The 25,857-nt window shown below is 34.7% G+C and overlaps 1 protein-coding gene and 1 long non-coding RNA gene across 3 annotated transcripts; one reads left to right on the top strand and one right to left on the bottom strand.

The window, feature by feature from the left end:
* Positions 1–282: 282 nt before the first annotated feature.
* Positions 283–22,057, top strand: LOC126751706 (serine-rich adhesin for platelets). 2 transcript variants are annotated; one of them, XM_050462178.1, is made up of 3 exons: positions 283–1,102; positions 15,498–17,573; positions 18,294–22,057. In XM_050462178.1, the coding sequence occupies exons 1-3, from the start codon at positions 908–910 to the stop codon at positions 18,771–18,773; spliced, it is 2,751 nt and encodes a 916-aa protein (XP_050318135.1). In that variant the 5' UTR covers positions 283–907; the 3' UTR covers positions 18,774–22,057. The 2 variants fall into 2 exon arrangements, with proteins under 2 accessions (XP_050318135.1, XP_050318136.1); XM_050462179.1 differs by having other exon boundaries at positions 15,498–17,501.
* Positions 5,976–6,556, bottom strand: LOC126751724 (uncharacterized). The gene is made up of 2 exons (XR_007665917.1): positions 6,327–6,556; positions 5,976–6,167 (listed from the first exon to the last, which is right to left on the bottom strand). It is a non-coding gene; the product is annotated as an uncharacterized LOC126751724 (long non-coding RNA).
* Positions 22,058–25,857: the final 3,800 nt, after the last annotated feature.

Genomic DNA, 25,857 nt, shown 5'->3' on the forward strand with positions numbered 1-25,857 from the left:
TATCAGAAAATCTAATCAATTTTATTTACTTATTCGGAAAGTATTGAAAAGAAAAAAGAAATAAATATGGCAACCCGTAGAATATATGCACAAAGCGAATGAAGACCGCCGGCGAACGTTAATTTTTAAAAAGTATTCATTCGGTTGAATTTCGTGCTCTCTCCGTTCTCTTTCGAAGTTGTGTTGCGTTGTGCTGCGCGCAGAGCTGCTATCGACGCTACCTGCTCCGCGCGCAGCGCTGTCGGTTAATACGAAAGTTCTTCTCAGCGATACTCTCAGTTGATTTTGTGTGCTCAGTGAGGAAGTGCGCGCTTTTCTACAAGTTGTTCGTTACGTTTGGATATTTTCAGTGTGATTGGATTTTGTGCCCAACAACTGCTTGACCGGCCGGCTGCGAATTTGGAACGAAAAACAGTGAGACGAATGTGCGTGGAGAAGCATGAAAAGAAACGGAAGAAATACGAAGAGCCCGCTTAATTTTTGAAAAACACAAGAAACGGTTTAGGGCTTACCAAAAGCCCATGTGAAAAATGTTATTGTGTATATATTTTTCACTAATATCGCAAGGCGATGTAAGAACTGCTCATAACCGAATTGGCAATTAAGACACACATAAAATCATTTTGCTCTTTTAATCAAATAATATTCACATATCAACACAAAGGAAAATGTTAAATAATGGCAAGCTGTGATTAAGAACGACTTTGAGCGCAGTAAAGAAAATCAAATTGGACAAATATATGTGAAGGCAATGTACGAATGTGGCGAAAAAGACAATGCAAATAAGCTTAAGAAGTAAAACAATTGTACATGCCAATACGTTTTTGTGAGTGTGAAGTTGCGATTGTGTTCTTTTGTTTAGCACCAGCTCCACCGGGCCCCCTCGTCATGTAAACGGTTCCGTTAAATGTACATACGTTCTTACGGAACGTCACATATTTGTTCAGAACAACTAAATAGTGGAGTTGTTGATTTAAGTAAATTGCAACATAAAGCAAAGTACAAAAAAGCGGCAAATCGGTGTTTGATAGAAACTTTAAAAATGTTCGAGCTGGAGGATTATTCAAGTGGCTACCACGATGCAATTCTTAATAAGTACGCTGTAAGTATTAACTCAATTGGTTTCAACACATCCATATTTCTTTAATTTTTTAAGTGGTATTGCCGAAATAGCTTATTTTTTCTCAATGAAAAATTTTGCAATATTTCAGAGTTTCTTTTGTTTTTGTTTTTCCTCCAAATTGCTTGTGTCAAGTTTACTTTGTTAAATATTTAATTATTCAACATTTCTTCTCCCCTTTGCTCATTATTTGCGTTCGTCGCTCCGTTATTTTGTTCTGTTTATTTGGCTTTTACTATTGCTGCCGACTTTTTGTTTCTATTATTTACCATTCACATTTGTTCGCAATGGTTTACGTTCGGCGCTCATTTTTTTGCTGCAAAAGCCAGCAGCGACTGCCCGTATACAATTATCGATTGTTTACCATACTCTTTCTGCCGCCCCTGTCTTTTCGGGAGTAAACAAGCTGTTAGCAAGCATCAGCACATGTGGGGTCTCTGCCACACTAAAGTTATCGCCGTCGGCGCTGAATCGCTGCTTCAATGCATTTTCGTCAAGTTTATTTTGTTTTTGTTTAATTTTCGTGTTTTTTGTGTGCTTTTGCATTGCTGCCGGCCGGTTTTTTGTGTTAATGTCATTTGTGTTCTCTCTCTACTGAGAGAGAGAATCGCGAATTTTCTTCACGAGCAGATAAATGTAAATTTTGAGAGAAGTTTGAATTTTCTCACCATAATGAAAGTAAAATTAAGTTACTCTGTGTCTACAAATGAGTAAGTTTTGTACATGTTCTTATGTAGATTAAAATAAATTAATTTAAGCATATGAAAACCTTTTGATTTCATTAGTTATCGTTGCGAAACAAACATAACACTAAATTGAATGCATTTATTATGTAGAATGTATGCAACTTAGTGTGCGCAATCACGATGTTAACTAACATAACGATATTTTTACATGTATGCAAATAACATTTCTTGCGAAGCGTTTGGCACTAAAGATCTTTCGCAATTTTGTGAATGAGTTCTGTATTTAATTGTTAATTTTGCAACAACTTTATACATATATTCTTAGCCGTCTTCTCAATGTCTGCTTAGCATCAATTTATCAGTTAAGTTCCTGTTTAAAGAAAATATTCTTTACTGAAAGGAGTCTTTGTTAAGTTAAGCAGAACTTAACTGACTGTTGGCTGCTAACCAGACTTTTAACTGCAATGGATGGACTGGTAATTCATTTTCACGTACAATTCGCGATTAATGGTAAAATACTTGTTAATGTGCTGGTTTTTTCTGCGGTATATGCATGTATTAATGTAAACACCAAATAAGAAAATATGTCTGCGGATATCGCGCCAAATATTGACTTGTGATATGTTGGCACTTCATTAAAATAGGTAATATACATATGTATGTACATATGTATGTATGCCGAGCATATGGAATGGAACGGATCCTCTGTCAGATGGTTCTTTTTGTATGCATTACCACTCACCGTTGCTCCTCAATAAATTTCCCTATTTTGCTCATTTGGTTGCTGAATGGCGACGTTTTGCATGTGTAGCGGCTCAAACTCATTTGCGCATTTTATCCAACAATATTTTATAACAAATACAGTATGTGTGTGTTTGTTGTGATCGTACGAATCCCCCTCTTTAACTGTTGACTGAGTGCATTTGTAGGATCCACTCTCCCCTTTTTGAGCTTAAAAAGTGCTGAATTATCTGTGTCTCATTTATGAACTAACTCACACATGGAATAATCATGGCAGAGAGGGATCTGCCATACAAAGCGCTCAACGGAAACTTTTGTGAGTGCCAACAATAGCATACCTTTTGCCAACACGTAAAAGCAACTCGGTTTTATTGCATTGTGGGAATTATATACTGTTAGCTCATATCTGGGTATTGCTTTCTGTTTTATTTTTGCGGCGTTTCGGGTTCACACCGTTTCGCAATGTTTGGTTCTTTTTCGCTTAATTCTACTTTATTTCTTAAGTGAGTTGAGTGTCACTGTATGTACTGAAGTATATAATATGGTTTATACCTGGCAATATTCCCCGCTGTAATTAAAATTTTGGAGCTTCACTACAATGAAAAGTTTATTGCACTTACATATACATATGTATGTATAAGGAATTAAGCATTGCAATATCTTCGTATAATACATGATATAACATATGCATGCAAATAAATTATGTAATAGCTATTTAAATAATTATGAAAAAAGATTGTAAATTGATCGTTGTATGTACATACATATGTACATACAATATACACATGTGAGTAAATTTGTTATCGCTTCGATTTCCTGCGCATTACGACTGATACATATGTATGTACATATGTACGTAGTCTGACTATTTAGAAACTCATTTATGTATGTAGATATCTACATATGTTTGTATGTTTACGCGCTTGTGTATATGCACTGCACGTATGTATGTATGTATATAAGTTATTGTCGGTATTCTTACAGGGGTAATATAAGTATGTAAGTACGTATACTTTTAAAATAAACTTTTATTTGTTGTTTTATTTTTTTGCAATTTCTTAGTACATTTATTTATTTTATATTTTTAACATTATAATGAAAAGAAAAAACGTAGTCGAAACCAAAATTTTTGGCGTTTTGTAAATTGTGGACAATGCAAAATCGATGGCGTGGGAGCGCATGAAAATCGAAAAGTTTTGGGCTAAATAAAGAAGTTAAAAATAAAAGAAAATGAAGATAAGAGCCGGCAAGAACAGATTATAAATTATCTTTGATTGCCTTCAGAGCTGTTAAAAGTTACCGTTTTTATTACTTTAACATAGTATATAAAGTTTGTCACGAAGTTTGGAACAACCAGAAGGAAACATCGGATACCCTATAAAATAGAAATTTGTATACGCGAACTAAACGAAACGAAACTAAACCTTCAGTTTCTGAAATATCAATCTAAAAATTTTAAACACGTTCTTTTCTCTCCAAGAACCTGCTCATTTGGCGGAACCGATATCAGGAACACTCTAGCATGTAGTTTTGTCATATAAACTTAATGATCAAAACCTTGTATGGAAAACTTTTTGTCATTTGACAAGATATCTTTAAGAAATTCAGTAAAATTTCCCAAAAAAAAAAGTTCAGATCGGAGCACTATAACATGAAACTATCAAACAAACTAATAGATAAATATCCAGAACTTGTATGGGATCTTTTGTATTTGTGAAGGTATTTACTAGAGCTTTTATGCAAATTTAGTTAATGTTCTTTCTTATTTTCAAAACAATTTTTTTCATTCGGAAGTATTTTACTACGCACACAATTGTATATTTTAAATCAAAAACTAGTAGTTCTGCGGTAGAAATCCGAGCATTGAAAGAATTTCCCTCCAAAATTGCCACATCTACTATACATAGGTGTGACAATAGAAATACATCTGTACAAATATACATAAGTACATAATTCAAAATGGAATCGATTACTTCAAGTATTCCGGAAATAACATTTTTTCGCCCATTAAGAAAAGAAATTATTACCCAATGTGGGATATGCATAATAAGAGCAAGCATTAACCATTATGTTCTCTGCATATTTTATTGCTTGTGTCACAATTACGGATTTCAATTTTAATGTGGGCCACATTCTTTAAGATCCTGTGTTTGCCAAGTCATGTATCTTGGGGTTGTTTTACAGAATTGTGTAAAATTGCATTTTGCTTTCTTTTTGCTGTACGCATTCGGTAAATTGTAGTTTTTTTTTTTGCTTTTGCGACAGCTGAAAGGATGGTATAGGTTAGTAATCCCATATAGCTATGCGTATACATACATACATATAGATATGTTTGTCTATTCACAGATGCCAACAATTATGCCCATAACTACTGTGTTTTAAGGTCCTTATATGAGGTGATTGTTTCCTTAAAATTTTCTACCTGGGGAAGAAAGTCTACAGGGTCATGCTTACGAGTTGTTGGAAAATTTGCAGCGTGTGAAAGATTTCAACAAAGGTTTGGAAAATTGCTACTCATAAATCAAATCACAAATACTCAATTGATTTAGACTGCCTAGAACCCATGTGCTTGACCTTGTGTTTATTAGAACCTTATACAATTATAAAGATTTTGGAGAAAGTTTCCAAACAAAGTAAATAATTAAGTGCATAAGCAAAACTTAATTTCGCAATGTACAAAATATAAAATTATATAGAAATAAATAGGTACTTGAAACATTTTGAGTTTGCTTTGTGTTATAAAATGAACTGACCTTGAGGTAAAAGTGAAATTAAATTTCAACAAGGATAGTGTGAACATTCATAAAAATCGTTCTCCATTAACAACAAAATACTTTTGTTAATAAAAACGATATTTTAGTGTAATTATTTTCACCATATGAAATTTGAAAAATAAATATTTTTACAAATAATTTAATTTGTACTTTGAGTAAATTTTTATTAAATTCTGTAAATATATCCTACACACATGCATAAATACTTTTGTAAGTGTATCCTGAAAATTTCAAATGCACGCTCCTTCTGGCACTTATGGTATCCTGTTGAAATATGAAACTTATCATTTCTGTATCTCTTTCAAAATGAATGTTATCGATTTTTTTACATGCAAATATGCATATACTTACATACACATAAAGTTATGTGTATTCGAACTCTTTATATGCCTCCTCGTCCAACGACCCTGAAAGAAGTGGGAGTAATCGAGTTAACATTCAGACAAAGCATTTTGTGTGGCATTCTGGAAGGTCACAGTGTTATTTTTAGTTAACATGCGTACGACTATGTGCTTGTGCATACATACATACATATGTTCGTATGTATTTCGCTCTGTATTCATACTACTTGTTGGCATATGGCATTGATAAGAGACTGTAATTTTACTCCCATTTTAATTGTCCTGCGCGCCAAAAAAATTCACATTAGGGCGGTTGGTTGTACATACCACACAAATCCATGTCGATACGTATATAAGTACATACATATGTATGTATGTGTATGTGCATGTAACTCATAACTAAATGTACATATTTATAAGTGAGTTTAAAAGAGCAGCTGCAACACAGGAAACAGGCTACACATTTTCGATTAAAATCCAAAAAGGATTCCAAAGAGACCGACAACTGGATAGGGGAGAGAACGAAAATTGTGTGTATTTATTAATTATATGTATGTAAGCTTGTAAACTTATTTGGGTTGCAGTAACAGGCGCATCAAACGTTTTGTCTTATGTGTGTGTGTAAGTATGTCCATAAAACATTTATACGTACATACATACATACCTCTCGAACAAGTAACAAACACGGCGATTTGGCTAGACATTTTCATAACACGAACAAGGTAGCTGCTAATCGTTCAAAGGCAGCTGGAAGAGCAACGAACACGGCCGGCAAATGGTAGCATAAACCATGACAGTTGTTCTTTGGCTGGGGTTGAGAATTGTGCCTGTTGTGTATGTGACCGTAGTTGCCATTTAGATAGAAATTGCGCAAATATGATTGATTTATAAGGGAAGAGTAAAGTATGTGACTTAAGGACAAAATTACTAATATGTACATATATACCAAATAAGGAGTAGCGGAATACAATTCTCGAAAATTTTTTTTGGCAAAATTATTATTTTTTATTCAACATAGTTCCCTTCAAGGGTGATGCACTGATTATAGCGACCCTCCAACTTCTCTGTACCATTTCTTCGACGAAAATTGCTTCAATAGTCGTTGGAGGCCTGATCTGGAAAATATGGTGGATGCGACACCAATTTATAGATTTTTGTCATAGTTTTCACTGACTTGGAACTGGAACGCGGTGCATTGTTTTGCTGAAACAGCACTTTCTTTCTTCTTCCAGCGACCATTTCTCGGCGATTTCGTTCTTCAAACGGCCCAATAACGCTGATAATAGTCGGTGTTGATAGTGCTTCCTTTTTTAAAGTAGTGGATAAAAACTCCGATGACTGTCGATTCAACAATTTAGGAGTGAAATGATGGATTCATGTTTCATCCATTATCACATATCGACCTATGTAAATATTCGGTTAATTGCGCTTTAATTAATATGTGTCAGGCCGTGGACTTCACCTCTTTGAGTTTTTTTAAAATAATTCTACATTTAAAGCAAATAATAATTCTGTTTGAAGAGTGGTGATATGCATTCGGACTACAAATAATTGTAATGATTTTTGTCGAAGCATGCACGATGTCCCAAAAACAGACATGAAGAGAAAAGTCGGCAACATAAACGAAGCACAATTAATGATTTAATCGAAATATGTATGTAATATTAAAGCTGCAAGGTCATACAAAATTGGCTTCCGTTTACAAGCTTGCTGTCATTTCTTTTTGATACAGAATAATTCAAATCGGAACAATATTGAAAAGTTTTAATTTTTTCAATGTTTGTTGTTTTTTTTAAGTTTTTCTGCAATGTAAAATAATTTTTTTTTAAGAAATAGCTAACGATATATGTATGTACATATGTATATATTGTCCATATATTGATCCTATCAATTTTTCATAAATTAAAATAGTCAATTTCTATACATTTGTTGTAGAAAAAACACTAATATTCAAAATGTAAAAAGAAATTTTGCGAAATCCTACCAATAAACGACAACATAGGGGGTAGTGAATACTATTCTCCGATGGCAACACTCTATTTGAGCGAAACTCCATTTGTATTCGCTACGCTCTGCAGGCTCAGAATTAAAAGTTGACGACCGACCGGTCTGGAAAAATAGTAGTGGTTGAGTCTGCTGTGTGAATGTGTTTTGTCGGCAACTGTACCCAGTTTCATTGTGCTAACACACAGTCGCACATGCAAACTAACATAGACGGTTGCCGGTAGATGTGTACATGCGCTCTCGAACATATCAATGCGCCATGTGTACCTACGAAGCGTTGGAAATGACGACTCGGTAAACATTCTCATCCGCTGTTGTTGCAACATACATTGTTGTGTTCGGCCGGTCTTCTGTCCATTGCCGGCTTAGCCATTCTCTTCGCACTGTTATTCCATCTGTTATTGAAAAATACATATGCATGTGTATATAAAATGAGAGAGCATTTTGTGGATATAATATGTGAGTGAGATGTAGCAAATAAAGAAGAGCGTTGTGTTTGAATATTCGAACATCGAAATATTGCCAAGTAATGTTGCTGAAACATTTTATATATCGGGTGATTTTTTTGAGGTTAGGATTTTCATGCATTAGTATTTGACAGATCACGTGGGATTTCAGACATGGTGTCAAAGAGAAAGATGCTCAGTATGCTTTGACATTTCATCATGAATAGACTTACTAACGAGCAACGCTTGCAAATCATTGAATTTTATTACCAAAATCAGTGTTCGGTTCGAAATGTGTTTCGCGCTTTACGTCCGATTTATGGTCTACATAATCGACCAAGTGAGCAAACAATTAATGCGATTGTGACCAAGTTTCGCACTCAGTTTACTTTATTGGACATTAAACCAACCACACGAATGCGTACAGTGCGTACAGAAGATCTTGGTGTAAAACCGTATAAAATACAGCTCGTGCAAGAACTGAAGCCGAACGATCTGCCACAACGTCGAATTTTCAGTGAATGGGCCCTAGAAAAGTTGGCAGAAAATCCGCTTTTTTATCGACAAATTTTGTTCAGCGATGAGGCTCATTTCTGGTTGAATGGCTACGTAAAGAAGCAAAATTGCCGCATTTGGGGTGAAGAGCAACCAGAAGCCGTTCAAGAACTGCCCATGCATCCCGAAAAATGCACTGTTTGGTGTGGTTTGTACGCTGGTGGAATCATTGGACCGTATTTTTCAAAGATGCTGTTGGACGCAACGTTACGGTGAATGGCGATCGCTATCGTTCGATGCTAACAAACTTTTTGTTGCCAAAAATGGAAGAACTGAACTTGGTTGACATGTGGTTTCAACAAGATGGCGCTACATGCCACACAGCTCGCGATTCTATGGCCATTTTGAGGGAAAACTTCGGAGAACAATTCATCTCAAGAAATGGACCCGTAAGTTGGCCACCAAGATCATGCGATTTAACGCCTTTAGACTATTTTTTGTGGGGCTACGTCAAGTCTAAAGTCTACAGAAATAAGCCAGCAACTATTCCAGCTTTGGAAGACAACATTTCCGAAGAAATTCGGGCTATTCCGGCCGAAATGCTCGAAAAAGTTGCCCAAAATTGGACTTTCCGAATGGACCACCTAAGACGCAGCCGCGGTCAACATTTAAATGAAATTATCTTCAAAAAGTAAATGTCATGAACCAACGTTTCAAATAAAGAACCGATGAGATTTTGCAAATTTTATGCGTTTTTTTTTAAAAAAAAGTTATCAAGCTCTTAAAAAATCACCCGATAGGTTATCTCAAGATGGTGGGTTTGAATATTGACATAATTTGAGAAAATATTTAAAATTCTTTATAAAAAATAAGTAAGTTTTCCTTAATAAGGTTTGGGAGGATACATTGCATTTTTTTAGTTTTCGATTTCAAGATCACCAAAAAATCACGGATTATTGTCATAATTGTATTTTTAATCTCTGTAAAAATATAATGTTAACTTTATCTGCTTATTTGAACATTAAATTATGACAGCTACAAATTATACATACATACATAAGTATGTACATATATGCGCATACTATGTACATACATATATTCTTATGTATGCATGAATTTGCTATTATTTACTAATGCATTCACCCATGGCATGCACCATCGAAAGAATATAAGACATGTCTGAAAAAATTCTAGCAAAGTTGGTCATGTGCAAAAATTCACATAAACAATTAAGTTCGTTCACAAATGCATCCAACTTAAATCGAAAAAAATTAAATAAAAAGATGCGCGGGAAAAAGTATCAGCCTTATCGACAGGCGATATGTTACTTGTCAGCATACATATGTATGTATGTATGTACACACACAAATACTTATTCCTAAACAAGCAGCAATTGAAAAAATCGTTTAGTCTAACATTTTTAAGCAGAGTGTGGAGATAAGAGATGCTTTAATGCACCAATGTATGCATGTATGTACATACATATGTTTATGAATTTGTGCCATACTTCACTATGGAATGCTTTGATCAACCTTTTGCTTCTATTGCTTGACAAGAAAGGGTAAAAAGTCTTGAGAAGAAAATGCATGGGTAACGTTAAATTGCGACAGCGACTTTGCTGCTGACACGGCGAAAATGTACATACATATGTATGTTCAATCTTGTGTATCTTTAGCATAGTGGCCGTGCATTGTACTCTTTGGAGAGCAGTTGTTTGTTTTGGTGGGCGCCCATCTGTGGTACAAAGTCGACATGCAAAAGAACAGTGCTGTCATTATTCCTCTCACCCCCGTTCTCAAATAGTATTTTGTTGTTTTTCTTTTATTCTGCTCTTGCTGCTTACACTTGTATTTCTTATTTTGCTTTTTTTATTTTTTCAGCGTCATACTTTGAAGTCATTTTCATAATATTCACGTTTTTGTTTTTATCATGTTTTTGGAGACATATCTGCATACATATGCACATACATATGTAGATGTATGTATGTACATGTGTATATAGTTAGAGCCTTATCACACGAAGCAACTTTTGTTGCGGCAACTCTTGGTTTATAGGCGAGGGGGCGACGATCATATATTTTAGAATATAATAATTTTTATAATAATATAAATATTTTAGAAAATGGAGTTTTTAATTAAAGATATTTTTAATGTATGGAGGAAGCCATACTTATTGATTCAGACGATAGTAAAAAGGGTGATATATCTTTGTTTTAATAAATAAAATGTATTTCTTAATTGACATAGCTGATTAATATATGTGTAGATGGCCCAAATACCTATAAGGAAAAAGAAGAGACAATGGGTTAAAGTAAAGTGAAAGAGAATGAGAAAAAAACTCGAGCAGAGTTGCGCAACACAAGTTGCTCGTGTGAAGGTAATGGGCGACAGCAAAAGAGAATCGCCCGAGAATCAGCAACTAAAGTTGCCTCATGTAATCGCAAACTTACATAAGTATGTAGCTGCAACTGCGCTTTTTTAAGCAGTGTTTTTCTACATAGCCCATGTTCATGCTTATTTCGATGAGTACATGATAGCAAAGCAGACTAAACGACAAGTTAACCAATTAGAAACATACAAATGTTGATGTCAAATTTAATGTTTTAAGTTTTGTTCAAAAAATCTTGAAATGTAGACATTTGATCAAATAATTAGTAATGCATTTAAAGCAAATAAAGCATTTTAAAGATTTTGCGTTTATTTGTTTGGGATTATCTATTAAAAGCGATAATTTGGTCTTTTCACAAGATCAGTTAATACTTCTTATAAGAAAGCATCAATGAAAAACAGCTTTGGAAAACTCCAAACTGTCGGTGGTGTACTATATAATTATTCTGAAAATGTTTCCTAATATTTGCCAATAATTTCATTGATATGAACTACAAATGCGGTCATAAGCAAAAGGGACCATACTGACCTATCTATATATGTACTTATGTACATACATTTATAGCAAGCAATTTTGTGGTCGTGCAATTTTTATCTGTACCCATAGAATATCGGAGTGGCCATACATACATACATATAATCGTTGACACTGTAATAAGTTCAGAAGGGCCTCTTACGAACGAAGCGTCATCATAAAACCCCATAATTAATTTCACACTTGTCGATCTGTTGATAAGAATCTCAAATGAATGAGCAAAGATACCGAATTCTGAATGATGAATATAATAGATACATACATACATACATACATACATACACACCTGCTCAAAATAATAGTTACACTATAAAACTTAGTACTTTCAATAGTTTAAAAATAATTTTTTTGGGCTTTTTGATCACATATTCTATATTAAGTTTAATTAATGATAATATTTTTTGCCCTTTTGTGTAAAAGAAATTATAACGGAAGGTGAAAAAAGTAAAATAATTCGTATTTCATTTTCGTGAATACTCAGAAAAAAAACTTGCTCAATATAATAGTTACACATACTTAAGGGAACTTAGCTTTTTGTGAAAACAAAGTTAATTTTATCTAGGTTTTCAAGTTTTTTTTTATCTGGATTGGTAAGTTTTCTTTTATTAAAGCTCAAAATGCTGAAGATAAATTAAATTATTTTTTAATCAAATGGACAAAACACATTGCACTGTTGAAAAGCCCGGTTGGTTTCAAACCTCAGAAAGCAAGGAAAATCGCTTCGGGAAATTAATGGAAAGGTCTCTTAATTTTGTTAAAAATGCTTTTTGCGATTTGTTGAAGAGACTGAAGGAAGTTAAAAAAAACGAGTACAGTTCTTGATCGCCACATTGTAACTATTTGTAAAAAGGACCCATTCAAGTCGTCGAAGGTGATGGCAGCAGAAATTAGAAATGTAGTAAGTGCTCAAACAGTTCGCAGACGTTTGCAAAAGACAAAGCTACCAGGACAATTAGCCAGGAATGTTCCATTAATGCGATCAAAAAATTTAGATATGGGGTTAAACTTTGCAAGAAATCATTCAGAAATTGGTCTGAAGAGCAATGAGAGAGCAAAAATTGTTTTCAGATGAGAAACATCTTATGGAACGATGGAAAATGACAGGTTTATGGAAACGACTGTTAGAGAATTGTGCGTTTCAAAAGGAAAGGAGTTTCATTCGATTCATAAAAAAACTGTAAAGCACGGAGGTGGAAATGTCATGGTGTGGGGATGTTTTTCTTGGTATGGAGTGTAGGTCTTATATACCCGACAACTAACAAAATGACAGGGGAACGTTGGGTTCAATATATAAATACTTGAAAATGTCATGATACCCTATACTGAAGAAAACTCACCATTACGTTGGGTATATCAGCAAGATAATGGCCCAAAACATACCTCCAAACTGGTTAAAAAATATTTTGAGGACAATAAGTTTATGTTATAAGATGGTCCGACCAATTTCCCCGACTTAAATCGAATAAAAACTTATGGGGAGAACTAAAAAAATTAAAGAGTCAATCTTTCTAACAAAGACCAATTATGGAAGTGCATACAAAAAACTTGGTATGAGATACCTAAAGAAACCTGTCAGGCTTTAATCGGTAGTATGCCCAAACGAATAAATAAAGTAATCCAAAATAATGGTGGATACACTGGCTATTAACTAACTAATGTTAAATATACAAAGAAACTGTTTTATCATAATTCGTTTTTCCAAAATAATTGTCTTATTAAAAGTGTACCTTTTTATTTGAGCAAGTTTATTTTAGCTATGAAATGTTTTTGGATCTACATTTCTTTGTTTTGCTATTTTTTTAAATAAAGTTTATTTAATTTAGCTTGTAAATATTTGAAAAATATTAATACGTTTTCGTATTTCTTAAAAATTTAAATAAAACTTATTACTGATGAGCTTTACTTGAAAAAGTATTGTGTAACTATTATTTTGAGCAGGTGTGTACATATGTATGTTTGTTTGTACTTATATATGCAGAAATATATAATTTGTAGTGTAGGTATTGCACATTTTCTGCTGGTACGATAACAGACTATAAGAAACCAGTTCGGTGACACATGTTTACTGATTCTATAAATATTTATAACTGCTACAATCATTAAGGCCAATGAGAAAAATATGAATGAAATGTGGGTTAACATTTTAACAGTAAGTTTGTAAATAAGGTAAAAAGAAACGAAGGAAGAAGGGCATTTATATAAAATTATATAATTTTCTTTTGAACTTTTCTGCAAAGGAAAGTAGCCATATACATATATGTACCTATGAGCTAGAAGAATCCTCGCACCACGCATGCAACTGTTGTCCTCATGATCTAACTTATCCATTTGTATAGTTGTATCATCCTCAGACCCACACAACTATCTAATCCCATATATTTTGTCAAATTTATATTTTCAACGCAGTTATACACAATGCTAACACTTTCCACCTGGGTTCCTTAACATTGCGATAATTCTTTTTCTTTTAATTTTCGTTGCGCTTGTTTATTTTTCTTTTTATCAACTTTTTAACGTTGTGTGCTAAAATTGGAGTTTCCTTGCGTCTATTTGTATTCGTAAAACTGTTGTTTACTTATTACTTCTATCAATGCTTGTGTTAATGATTTCTCGTTGCGCGGGAAAAAATCCTACAATTGTGCACATGTGTGTCACGAATGGTAAGCCAATGGTTGTATGTAATTTTGTAATTTCGTGCCCAAGTGTGTGTTTATGTTTGATTATGCATGTATTGTTGGTTGGCAAGATATTATTTTAACTTCAGTTTCTGCTTAGGTACCTTGTTTTTTATACTACAAGTTCAAGCGGTGTTGTCTTTTTTTCGACATACATTCATACATGTAGACGTATCTTCTTGCTTGCTTTGTGCTCGTATGTCTTCCCAGGCGATAACTTTGAGTAAAAAACATACATACATACAACTTGGTAAATTCACAACGGCTCAGAGGCACCCTTGTAACCGCCTGGCAAAGCAGGCACAAAAAACGTGAACAAACTTCTGCGAAATTTTATACTTCTAGATACATACAAGCGGTTGCTTGCACATTGTGTGTGTATCTACTGGTAACTATGTATGCGAGTGTGTATTTGTGCAGGTAAGTATAAAAATGAAAAGTATTTAGAATTGTTAGAATGTTGATGTCTTTTTGTGTGATTTGCTCATTATCTGGGCAAGGCGCTGGTTGGAAGTTTTTCCGTATTGGCATAGGTTCATAGGTTTGGTGTTGTTGGTATTGTTTATCAGCTCAGAACACGGCATTTTATTTTATAAAGGTGTGAGTGTCAGAAATGGAAAATGCGCCTAGTAAATTTCTTCGTGTTTTACGGTTTCCTCTTTACTTCGTTGCGTTTTCTGATTGCCTGGTTTCCATGTAAATTTGTTGAAACATGTTTCCATGTGATTTCTTTTATTCATACCAAATGTGTATATAGTACATGCATACATACATATATAGATATATTTTACATTATAACTTCAAAAGTATGGATAAATATTTGTTTATGAAAGGTAGGGAGAAATTAGAAGCCCGGGTATGGTTGTAGTGAAATGTTGAAGAAAAAAATTTGCAAAAAATTGGATTATGACATTTATTTTATCGCACTCTAAATTATTAACACTATATTCATACATACATATGTATATGTACGGACGCTCTATTAAGGGGACATCTCCCTTAACCGTACACAATGGCCGGCCCCAGCATTTTTGAGCGGTTATTAAGCAGATAACTCTGTTAACCCGTTCCCACGACAGGGTCTACGTAACCGCAATGGCCCATTACTTTTTAACCGGCCAAGTATTCTTAACTCGACAGAGCAACAGCAACAACAAAAACATTAACCAGTCAAAAAGGCTGGTGGTCCTGTCAGTGTCCGCTTATGGGAGATTGTACTGTATTACTTTTACTACTTTAACATTTTTATTTCCAACTCTAACTTAGTCTAATTTATTTTCTCTTTTTTTAAAGGAAACATCGCGACCGACATTGGATCTATATATCTCAGACTCGTTGCAGGACATGCTGGATGTCGACATTCGCAGCGAGATTTCGAGTGTAGTGGGGGGAAGCAATGAACTCGCTTCCCTGGTCAACGATCTGCCGTCCTCTTTTGATCACGCTATCGACGCAATTTCTTCCATACACAACAGTAGTGGTAGTAATTTAAACGCTGCTGCGTTATCTTCCTCTACAAATAGCTTTTCCTCTTGGTTGGGAAACATCTCAGGGCCGTCATGGTCATCATCGAACGATTACTATGTCGATTTGGGTGCTTGTGTGGATCCGGTGTCCGTAATGCCATATGTATCCTCATCATTGCTACATAAATCGCCGAAAGTAAATTTAAACGCGAATAGTTTACAGAATTCCGTATGTTCTCCACCACCCGCGTCACCGAACGTAAACGAAACCAAATCACATTTAACATTTTCACCTGCCCAATTAAAAGTTAGCGCCGGTGCGATGCGCAACGAGCAGCTTTATTCACACATACCAAAGCAGATAGTGGCGATTTCATCAACAGTGACAGCCGCCACTACAGCGCCGGCCACACTGGCGACGAATTCAGCGCTCCAGCGCAAGAATTCAAGTGCGGTGGATACGATCAAAAAGGATTTAGGCGTCGAATTGCGCAAGCTGACCACCACAACGACTGATGAGAACAGAATGAGTGCCACAAGTAACAGTAGTGGAGGAAACGTGAACACTAAGCAGACTGCTAATGGCACCACAAAAAGCACTAGTAGTGGAAGCAGTAACATTAGTAGTAGTTTGCTAAACTCAAATGGCATGCTGAATAGCACGACGACGAATACCATTAAGCTGGCACCCGGTATTGGTGGTCTAACTTTTGCCAATAGCATCGCTTACAATAAATTGAAGCAGCAATCTAGTGCGAAAACTATGCAAAATGGACAATCGGGCGCAGCGAACAACACGATTATGCTCAAGCGAGAACGTGACTCCAGTCCGTTGCAAAATATAAGTGTTGTGAATGTCAACGGTAGCATTGGCGGTGGCCAACAACATGTCACAAAGTTGGTGGGCCGAAATGTACAAAACTCTAGTTTTACACCAAAAAGCATTGCATCTGTACACTCGCCGCTCATGCAGAATACGAGCAATTCGATCGGTTCACCGTCGTCGTCTTCATCCTCATCGCACTCGTCACCGTCGACTGGTTCCAGTGGTGGCAGTTTTACCGCAGGTCTCATACCAATCACAGCCAACAGTAGTTCAGCCAATACGTCATCATCCTCTGCCAGCACTACAACTATAACAACAATATCCGTAAAGCCGCTACAACAGCGCATTAAGGTGGCGCCAGTAGAGTCTGAGTTTCCCAAGCCTGCATATTCATACTCTTGTCTCATAGCCATGGCGTTAAAAAATTCTCGTAGTGGTTCCTTGCCCGTATCAGAGATATATAGCTTTATGTGTGAGCATTTTCCATATTTCCGCACAGCGCCGAGCGGCTGGAAGAATAGTGTGCGTCATAACCTCTCATTGAATAAATGCTTCGAGAAGATTGAAAAACCCGCGACAAATGGCAATCAACGCAAAGGCTGCCTATGGGCAATGAATCCGGATCGCATTGTGAAGATGGACGAAGAAGTGCAAAAATGGTCGCGTAAGGATCCCATGGGCATACGTAACGCAATGGTGCATCCGGATCATCTAGATGCATTAGAGAGGGGTGAAATGAAACATGGCAGCTCAGGTGATTCAGATATCGAATTAGATAGTCAATCGGAAATTGAGGAGACTTCCGATTTGGAAGAGCAAGAACTCGACGACACCATTGTGGATAACATGTTTGTCGAGGAGGACATTGAGGAGGACGAAATGATGAGTAGCGGTATAGTGATAAATAACTCGGATGAACTCAGTGAGCCGGGTGATGTGAGCATCTGTGGTGCTGGCGATGATGTCGTCGTTGGCATGCAACAAAATCGAGATTTTGATATAGAGGTGAGTTTGGAGACACACAAAATAAAAAGAGTGGAGAAGATGGTGCAAAGAGTGCTTGAGCGTGAGCAGAAGGTACATTTGCCATTTTTTATACATTTTTTTTGATATTTCTCGCTTGTTTCTTATTTCGGCTTTACTGTACAGTAGTAAGTTTTGCTTTTTCGGTAACCTTTTAAAGAAATCTCTCCCCTTTTGGGTGCTGTATGTTCTATGCAAATGAAATGCTTGTTTATGTTTGCTCTAACCTATTTTATTTTTCTTGTTTTGAGAGTTTAAGCCCATAACTTTCCGTTTTCTGTTGCCTACAAATTTTCTCACCGAACACACTCATCTACATATGTATGTACGTATGTCCATATTTACATAACATAATACTACTAACAGCTTATTTTCCTACCATTTCAACCTGTCAACAGACTTTTTTTTAACGAAAAGAAGTTAAAACAGTAATAGTTGTCTTTCAAAAAGGTTGGATATGTCAAAAGTACTCGCATTATCTAATTAAAATAGAATATAACAGTTTATACCACTTTATACCAAAATAATAGAGCTCAAATATAGTGAGGATATGCGAGGGAAATTAAATCGGCTAGCATCTAGTCTTGGATGTTCTTTATTGGCGTAGACACCGCTTAAGCGGTTATAGCCAATCTTGGATGGTCGTTCAAATTATTGTTTAGCTTCTAGCCGACTTGTACTTGTGTTGTATTGTTTTTGTATTCTATGTTTTCGCTTTTCGGAACAACCTTTTGTTTACATAATAACAACTTTATTTTCTATATATTTTTTCAGGTCGAAGATATTTACGATGCAATTGATATTGAAGACGATAAAGAAACGATGCATCGGCACTTAACCGTGAATACTTCCGACATAATTGAACTGAGTCCTGCCGATTTGAACGCTGCTGCGCAATCGCCGAAGCGTGCCCGCCTCAATATAAACTACTCCATCGGCCCAGCCGGTGAGCTGGAGAAACAAATTCAACAACACAAACTGCAGCAACAGCAACAACTGGTACTGCAAAAACAGCAGCAAAAACCAAATCAGATACAACAACAACACAGTATCAAACAGTATAAAGTGCAGCCACAGCATATTGTTGTGCAAACGATAAGGAATGGTAGCAAAACAACATCCATACAGGCGATCAATACAGCGACAGGCACCACAATTGGCAGCGTCAGTGGCGCACTCTCCACCCTGTCACAGATCAATGGCGCCATATCAAACAATCGTCGCAAAATACAATTAGTCAACCGAATTGTTTAGAAAACATGAATTTAAACAAATGACTCGACACAAAGAGCCACTCAGGCATTTGTTCCTAAAGAACAGGTCTCTGGATACTGAGAACCAAGAAATATTCATCTTAAATAATATAATATGAATATATTTAGTATAACAATATGTAACACAATGTATACGCCGATGAACGTAAGCGCTTAGTACTTGTGATGTTTCGAACAAAAATGAACAAATTATAATATCTCCCGGAAAGAACTTGGAAAGCCGTTAGGTTTTGGTTCAACATTAGTTCAATTCGTTTTTAAAGCGAATTTGTTATATTTCAAATATGTTATCGCACGAGCGGCGATGAAAGTAATTTCCTTCAACTAAGTTTTTAAAATCGTATGTGTCAAACACAGTTTTTATTTTGATTAACTACATTTCTTGCTTTGGAAACGAATTCACTAATAATATTAACAATACGAAAATTTGCTTGCAAATACGCTTAAAATTTACGTTGTGTTGACTCCGCATTGTGTTTATGTGTTCATAATGAATTAAAGGTTAAGTTGAAAACGCATGGTATCGAACATATTGCTCTAACGGCATTTATTGAAAGTTATTTTAGCAGTGAAATAATTGCATTTTCAAGGCTATGCATGCTCGCTTTACAGCTCACGCTCGGTGAATATTAAAAATACAAAATATTCATTAAATTCGCGTGAGCTTGAAATCGATATATGTGACCTGGTCTACGAAAAGGGAGCTAACGTGCTAAAACTAGTTTTCTGGGAAACAGCTGTTAAAAATAAACAACTCGTTTCGTCAGTTTCTCGTTAATCAAAAGTGAAAATTGATTTTTTGACACCTAAGCCCCCTTTCCGTAGACCAGGTCACATATGTAATTTTAAGTACGATTTAAATATTTCAATATTCATATTGCAATATGACTTTTGTTTAAGGAGTGTCCAATTTTTTATAACTACTATAATAATTTAAACTTAACAGAAATTTTCTTTTCTTTTATGTATTTTTTTGTTCGCTTTATATAAATTTATATAATTTCTGACAACGAAATTTAATTTAGATTTCAGTTCAAACACACATTAGTTTTATAACACAGTTTTTGGGCACATATCAAATTTTATGAACTTGACAACCTAATATGCTCCATTTTGTAGATTTTCATTTAATTTTCCCAACTTGATCTCTTTGTTAAGTAAGCTTTGTTTTTTTTTTTTAAACGATTTTCGACAATTTTCGAAAGACGAACGATTTCTAATTTTGAAATTTTAATGGTAGGAACACAATCAAAGCAAACGCCGCCAAGCTCTGGCAGTAAGGACTTAAAATGTTCATTTGCTTAAAGTGGAATTCTCATATGAAATGCGAAGAAACCACTTTTGGAAATGAGTATTTTAATTTATTTGAGACTTTATCTTTAAATAATAAACATAAGGTTTGTTTCTGAAGTGCTAATAGCTCCTTAGCTGCCAGCCAACAGAATAATGCAAAGTTGTTCTCATAAAGAGCGAAACAGCGAAAAAGAAAAGAAGTGGAAAACCAGCAGAAAAAAGCAAGGAAACATTTGAATTTATTTTTAATGATCACAACATACCAACACTTGAGAATTTTTAATAGATTTTTTCTTTCACAATACAAAACTATTAAAATAAACAAAAGCAAAAGCGTTAAATTTCGCTTGTTTGTTTACAGGTCCGTTTCTTCATATGGGACAAGTTATTGTTTGCTGCCAAAAGTTTAACTAGCAGCATTATCAGCTTCTTACGTCCTCACCTTGTGCACACTTCTGCTATTTTTTCGGGTTGAGTAACGTTTTTCCAACAAATTTGGCTAGCTAGTGCGTGACACTTAGCCATTCAGAAACAAACATGTAAATATTTGAAGTAAATCGTTATTGAAAAAAATCTTTGGTGGAAAGGTGACGGTTTGGAGGTTGGAATGAATTCGGGCGTTTGTTTTGATTGTAATACAACATAAATGTAAATAAGTTTTGACTGAGCGGAAAGTCTCTATAATAATGAAAATAATATTATTTTTGTACCTGCTGCACTTGTACATACATACATTTTAAAGAAGGGTTAGAAACAAATGTTTCGAGTTTGTGGGACTTTCGTATACTTAATGGACGATTAATATAATATAATTTAGTTGTTAAGCGGCTCAAGAGCCCAATTTTTGACCAAACAAAAACAATGTGAAATTGTGAAATGCAATTACCATAAGTTTTTTGGGCGTATGCACTTTTGGACAATAGAGATATGTTTTATTTCATTGGAGATAACTTATTGATCGGCTCTGGTATATAGTCTGTGTACAGTTGCATTTCAAGTCATTCCTCACATCATTACCTTTTATAGATTCTAAATAAAATGTAGCTTATTAAGTCATAAATACATACATATGTAAAGCCAATCTTGCCAGGTCAGTATTTAAGTACATATATTCAACTGAAAATATAAAAAAAACAAATCTGCAAACATTTTTTTAATGTGCGGAACTACGTTCATACAATAGTATATACATATATCCATAAACATATAATTAATAGTAATGTAGATATGACGCGGTGGGTGTTTTACTTACCTCATTCAAACAGTCAATTGAACAAAAAATTCATTAGAATATATACAAAAATAAATAGTAACATAACCTCAACTTACTAAAATATTTTGTAAATATTAGCGTTAAGGTTACAACTAAAGTAAATACATACTGTAACTGTATAACTTTATTTTTAGATATATCAACGACAACTACACCAAAACTCGATAATTCGAATTCGTTTACCCTTTGCATTTTTAATCGCATTTAATGAAAAACGTTTTTTTTCTCGAAGCAGTGATTCGGTTTGCCGAATGCCCAAAATGGCAAAAGTACAAGAACAAGAAGTTTATTATTATATATTTTTTTAAATTAAATTGCCGTCGTCAAACTTAAATGAAATAGTACAAATTTAATTTACATATATTAAAAATGGGAGCAAAAGAAACCTAACATTCAGTGACGGAATACGTAGTTCTGGTTAAATCTTTATTATAATTTTTTACGTTTCCACACGTAATCACATTTAAAGTCATTTACTATAGCACACATGTATATATATCTACATCAACATGTATGTATGTATGTAATGAAATCGGAGTATTTGGATATGTTCAGACTATTGTATGCAAATGCATTTTTAAGCGTGTGTTGAAAAATATTTATGCACATAGACATATATCTATATGGTATATGTACATATATACCATATATGTATGATATGAAATGTCATGAGTGATGTTGAAAGTCAGCGTGCGTTTAACTATAGACCGTAATATTAGTTCGTAAGTTTGTAATAGCATTCTTATTTTTATATCACACTTAGGTAAGTAGAGTGTAGTAAGGCAAATGCGAATTTGTATGTGCAAACGCAATTCGTTGTGGTTTGAATATGGGCGCGAATGTTTCCTTTTTTGTAAATGAATGAATTTTTTATATCTCAAATACACAACAAAAATAATAGATTAGAAAGGAAGCTAATTTTTATAAAATTGTTAAAACTTATTATTTAAAGTATATACAATGAAAACAAAAACAAAAAAAAAAGAAATTTAAAAATTATATAAAACAAATAAAAAAATATGAAAAGCCATTCATTGTTTTATTTATGATTGAATTTGCCGTTGTCTTTTATTATTAACTGTTTGCTTAACTCTTAAACCATTAACACCCTTATTCTAACGGTTACCTAATCCCCGTTAGGAAGGTAAGGATTAGATAAGTTGTCATCCAACGGCACCCAATTCCCACAACAGCCGGTTCTACGCACCGGAATTGACCCGGATTTTATCCGGTCAAGGGCTGTTATACATATTGGTGATCTAACCGCTTTTAGATCGGTAAGTTAACGTTAACCATTAACACTGCCTATCGGTGTGCAAAAAGGATTAAGGTTTCTAAAATTTATTGTTAATGCTAAAGCGGTGCAAAAATTATTTATTCAAAGCGAGTAAAAGTTGGAATAGCTGAAAAATTGAGGCTCCTTGCTAAGAGCGATTCTGAAATTGGAGCGTTGCTGAACCCAGTAGATGTTAATATTGGATTCGAGAAAACGCCCTAAATTGTCTATAAGCAAGCAAAATCGAACACAACAAATGTTTAGAATGGAAATAGTAGCAAGAGAAGAAGTTTGAGGACCACAAGTATTACCAAATGGTGGGATTTACTGGAGGTAGTAGGTACTTCAAAAATTATAATTGCAAAAAGGACAAAGAAAATATTCAACTGTCGTGAAGCGAGCTATCCTGAACTTTTTCCTGCGCCTACAGACTGCTGTGCAGTCATTTAGCAGGTGTTCTGGTGTTTCAGGTTCCATGCCGTAGAACCGACAATTCGATGTTAAATAAGTGCTTCTTTAGCTTACAATGAGCCTGTGTAGAAGGCGACAAGTTGCCTGAGTTTTCCCTTGGGAGATTGATTACATATGTATTTAAACCTCTTAAGATTGTAACCACCCATTAGCAACTTGCAATGGCGCATGTCTAGGAGTTGTTGCCAATGCTTTTCCCTACCCACTGCTTCATCATTGCGGAGGTGAGAGGACCAACCATCCAAATAAGGTGCACTTGATTACGATACGATATTCAGTCTACCATGCATTCCTGCACCAATAGTGATTTGATCTCGTACGCGGAAATCGCTTTGAGTGCCACTTGACTATCGCTGAGTATAGCTATACGTTCATTGCGATAGTTGCGTTGAAGGTTTAACTCTACACACCGAATTATGGCAAAGACATCTGCTTGGAATATGCTAGGAAAACTATCCATAAGTATGGAGAGTTTTGTGCGTGGTCCTGCGACCCCCGCGCCAATTCGCTTCCACGATTTCGAGCCGTTGGTGTACCACGTTGGACTAACTGCTGAGGGTAACTTTAAACATCTTAGGGAAGTTAACCTTTTTGGTAACGCTATCCCTAGGGAGAAGTGGTATTTCGCCACTTACTACTGTGATCAAATTGAAAGGTGAATTTTGTCCATTTCATCTCCTTCAAAGTAATCCCGCTGCAATGCACTTATGCTAACGAATTTTTCAGTCATCACTGCCAATCCTCAATTGAGTCAAACCGGTGGACTCGGAGTGGTCATGTGAATTTGCTAAATCAAGCGAATGCGGTGGTTGCGGCACGATATTAGTTGAAAATGTAGCGAAATGATCACGAATAACCAATGCAGTGTGAGATGGTGCATTATCGCACTTCTTTGTTCAATAAATTCAGACATATTAAAAATCGAAGAATTCACTTTTACAGTCTCACAAAACGTCGCGTATCTCAAATACTAATGAATATTTTGAAGTGAAATTTAACATCGATGTCACTTACAGTACTACCAACTTACAGAAAAAAAGTATCGTTTTGAAAAACACGTGGGTAGTAAGACCTTCTTGCATTGGGAAGCGACTACCTACAAAACCTTTCTACTGCGCGAGTCGTTTCAGCTTCGATAGTTGAAGTCCTACCGAAGTCTGCCATGCTTTTGGAGTCCAAGCCACCGGTGGGTGTTATTACTGTTGTTGGTAGCAGTGACCCTCATTGAATGCCCTAAAATATTTTCGTTCAACATCGTAAACCTTTATAATTTCTGGAACGTCTAACGAAATAGTACTCAAATAGTTAACCATAGTTGCAATGAGCCAGTCCGGCACAGGGTTGTTCAGTTCACTAATATTTGTATACAAATTGACTAATTCGATAACTGTTTCCTTGCGTATCGTATAATAGAAAATGAATGCTAAAAATATATTTGATAGTTCTTTATTTGCATTACATAAATTTAGAGTCATAGTAAATAATTTGATTTCCAAAATTGTTATTTTTTTAACAGTTTTATAGTTAGTATATTTTCACATTGCTTAAAAATATAGTTTGTAGCATATTTGCTTAATTTTACAACCAATTCTGAATTTTTTTTCGCTGTAGTCAAAACGAATTGCGCCACATTTTGTACCGATATTTATATGTATATGATATAGGTCAATATGTATGTTTATAAGTACACACACATATATATATTTAATACATTGAAGGTTTGAGCATTGGAATGTTTATTGCGTTTACTATAAAATATACATATAACAATTACATTCATAGAGTTCTTTGAGCAATTACGAACTTATTGACTATGCAGAACAATATAGTTTTATATTCCTTTGTGCTGTTTGGTATTAATCGTCTTATAAAAATACTTGATTCATATTTGTACATGAAACATTGTATGCGTTGTAAAGAAATTTTATTATTAAATATGTTACTGTTATAATATATATGTATGTATGTATATATTTTTATTTTTATAAAAACTTCTATTTTACATTTATTTAAATAACCCACAATAAGTGCTGCAGTCGAAAGTAATTTTATTTATAAACTACGCAATAATTAATTAGTATGTAAAGCGTTTTAATGCTAGGTGATGCTTTTGAAAATTTTGAAAAAAAAAAATTCTTAAAATAAAAGCAGTTAATTAAAACGATTATGACTAGCAAACTGGTAAATAAACAGCTAAAATAAATACTAATGAATTTTGAATTCGTGTTCAATATTATCTAATTTTAATATAGTTCTTCTGTACTGTTATGGCTTGTTATGGGGTTAGACCAATTTAGAGCCTTGGAAATGGTTAATTTTTGTCATTTATTATTTTTGGAGTAAAGAAAAAGGATTTAAATTTCTGAAAGGCTTTATGTGTTGTATTGACGGTGTACAAAATGGCGCCTGCGTTTCAAATTCTAGTTGCTGAAGCTGACCTAACCAAACACCTCGACACTACAGCGCGTGTTGTAACACAACAACTGTATGTATGTCCTGCATGCAACGAGTCTCCGCATGACACTGACCACCTCTTTGCCCTACCAACCCCACTCATCTAACACGTTTCCTGGGCCTCCCGTTAGATGACGTCGATGACAACACAGATAACCCTTACCATCCTAACGGTGACTGATAACCGTTAAAACAACAACAACACTACAGCGCGTTGGACACAACTTTTCTAATCATTTATTAATATTTTTAGAAATCTAAATTATTTTTTTTTAAATATGTATATTTGGAATTTTT

The sequence above is a fragment of the Bactrocera neohumeralis genome, chromosome 2, assembly GCF_024586455.1.
Source record: "Bactrocera neohumeralis isolate Rockhampton chromosome 2, APGP_CSIRO_Bneo_wtdbg2-racon-allhic-juicebox.fasta_v2, whole genome shotgun sequence".
In the NCBI taxonomy this organism is placed as follows: Eukaryota; Metazoa; Arthropoda; class Insecta; order Diptera; family Tephritidae; genus Bactrocera; species Bactrocera neohumeralis.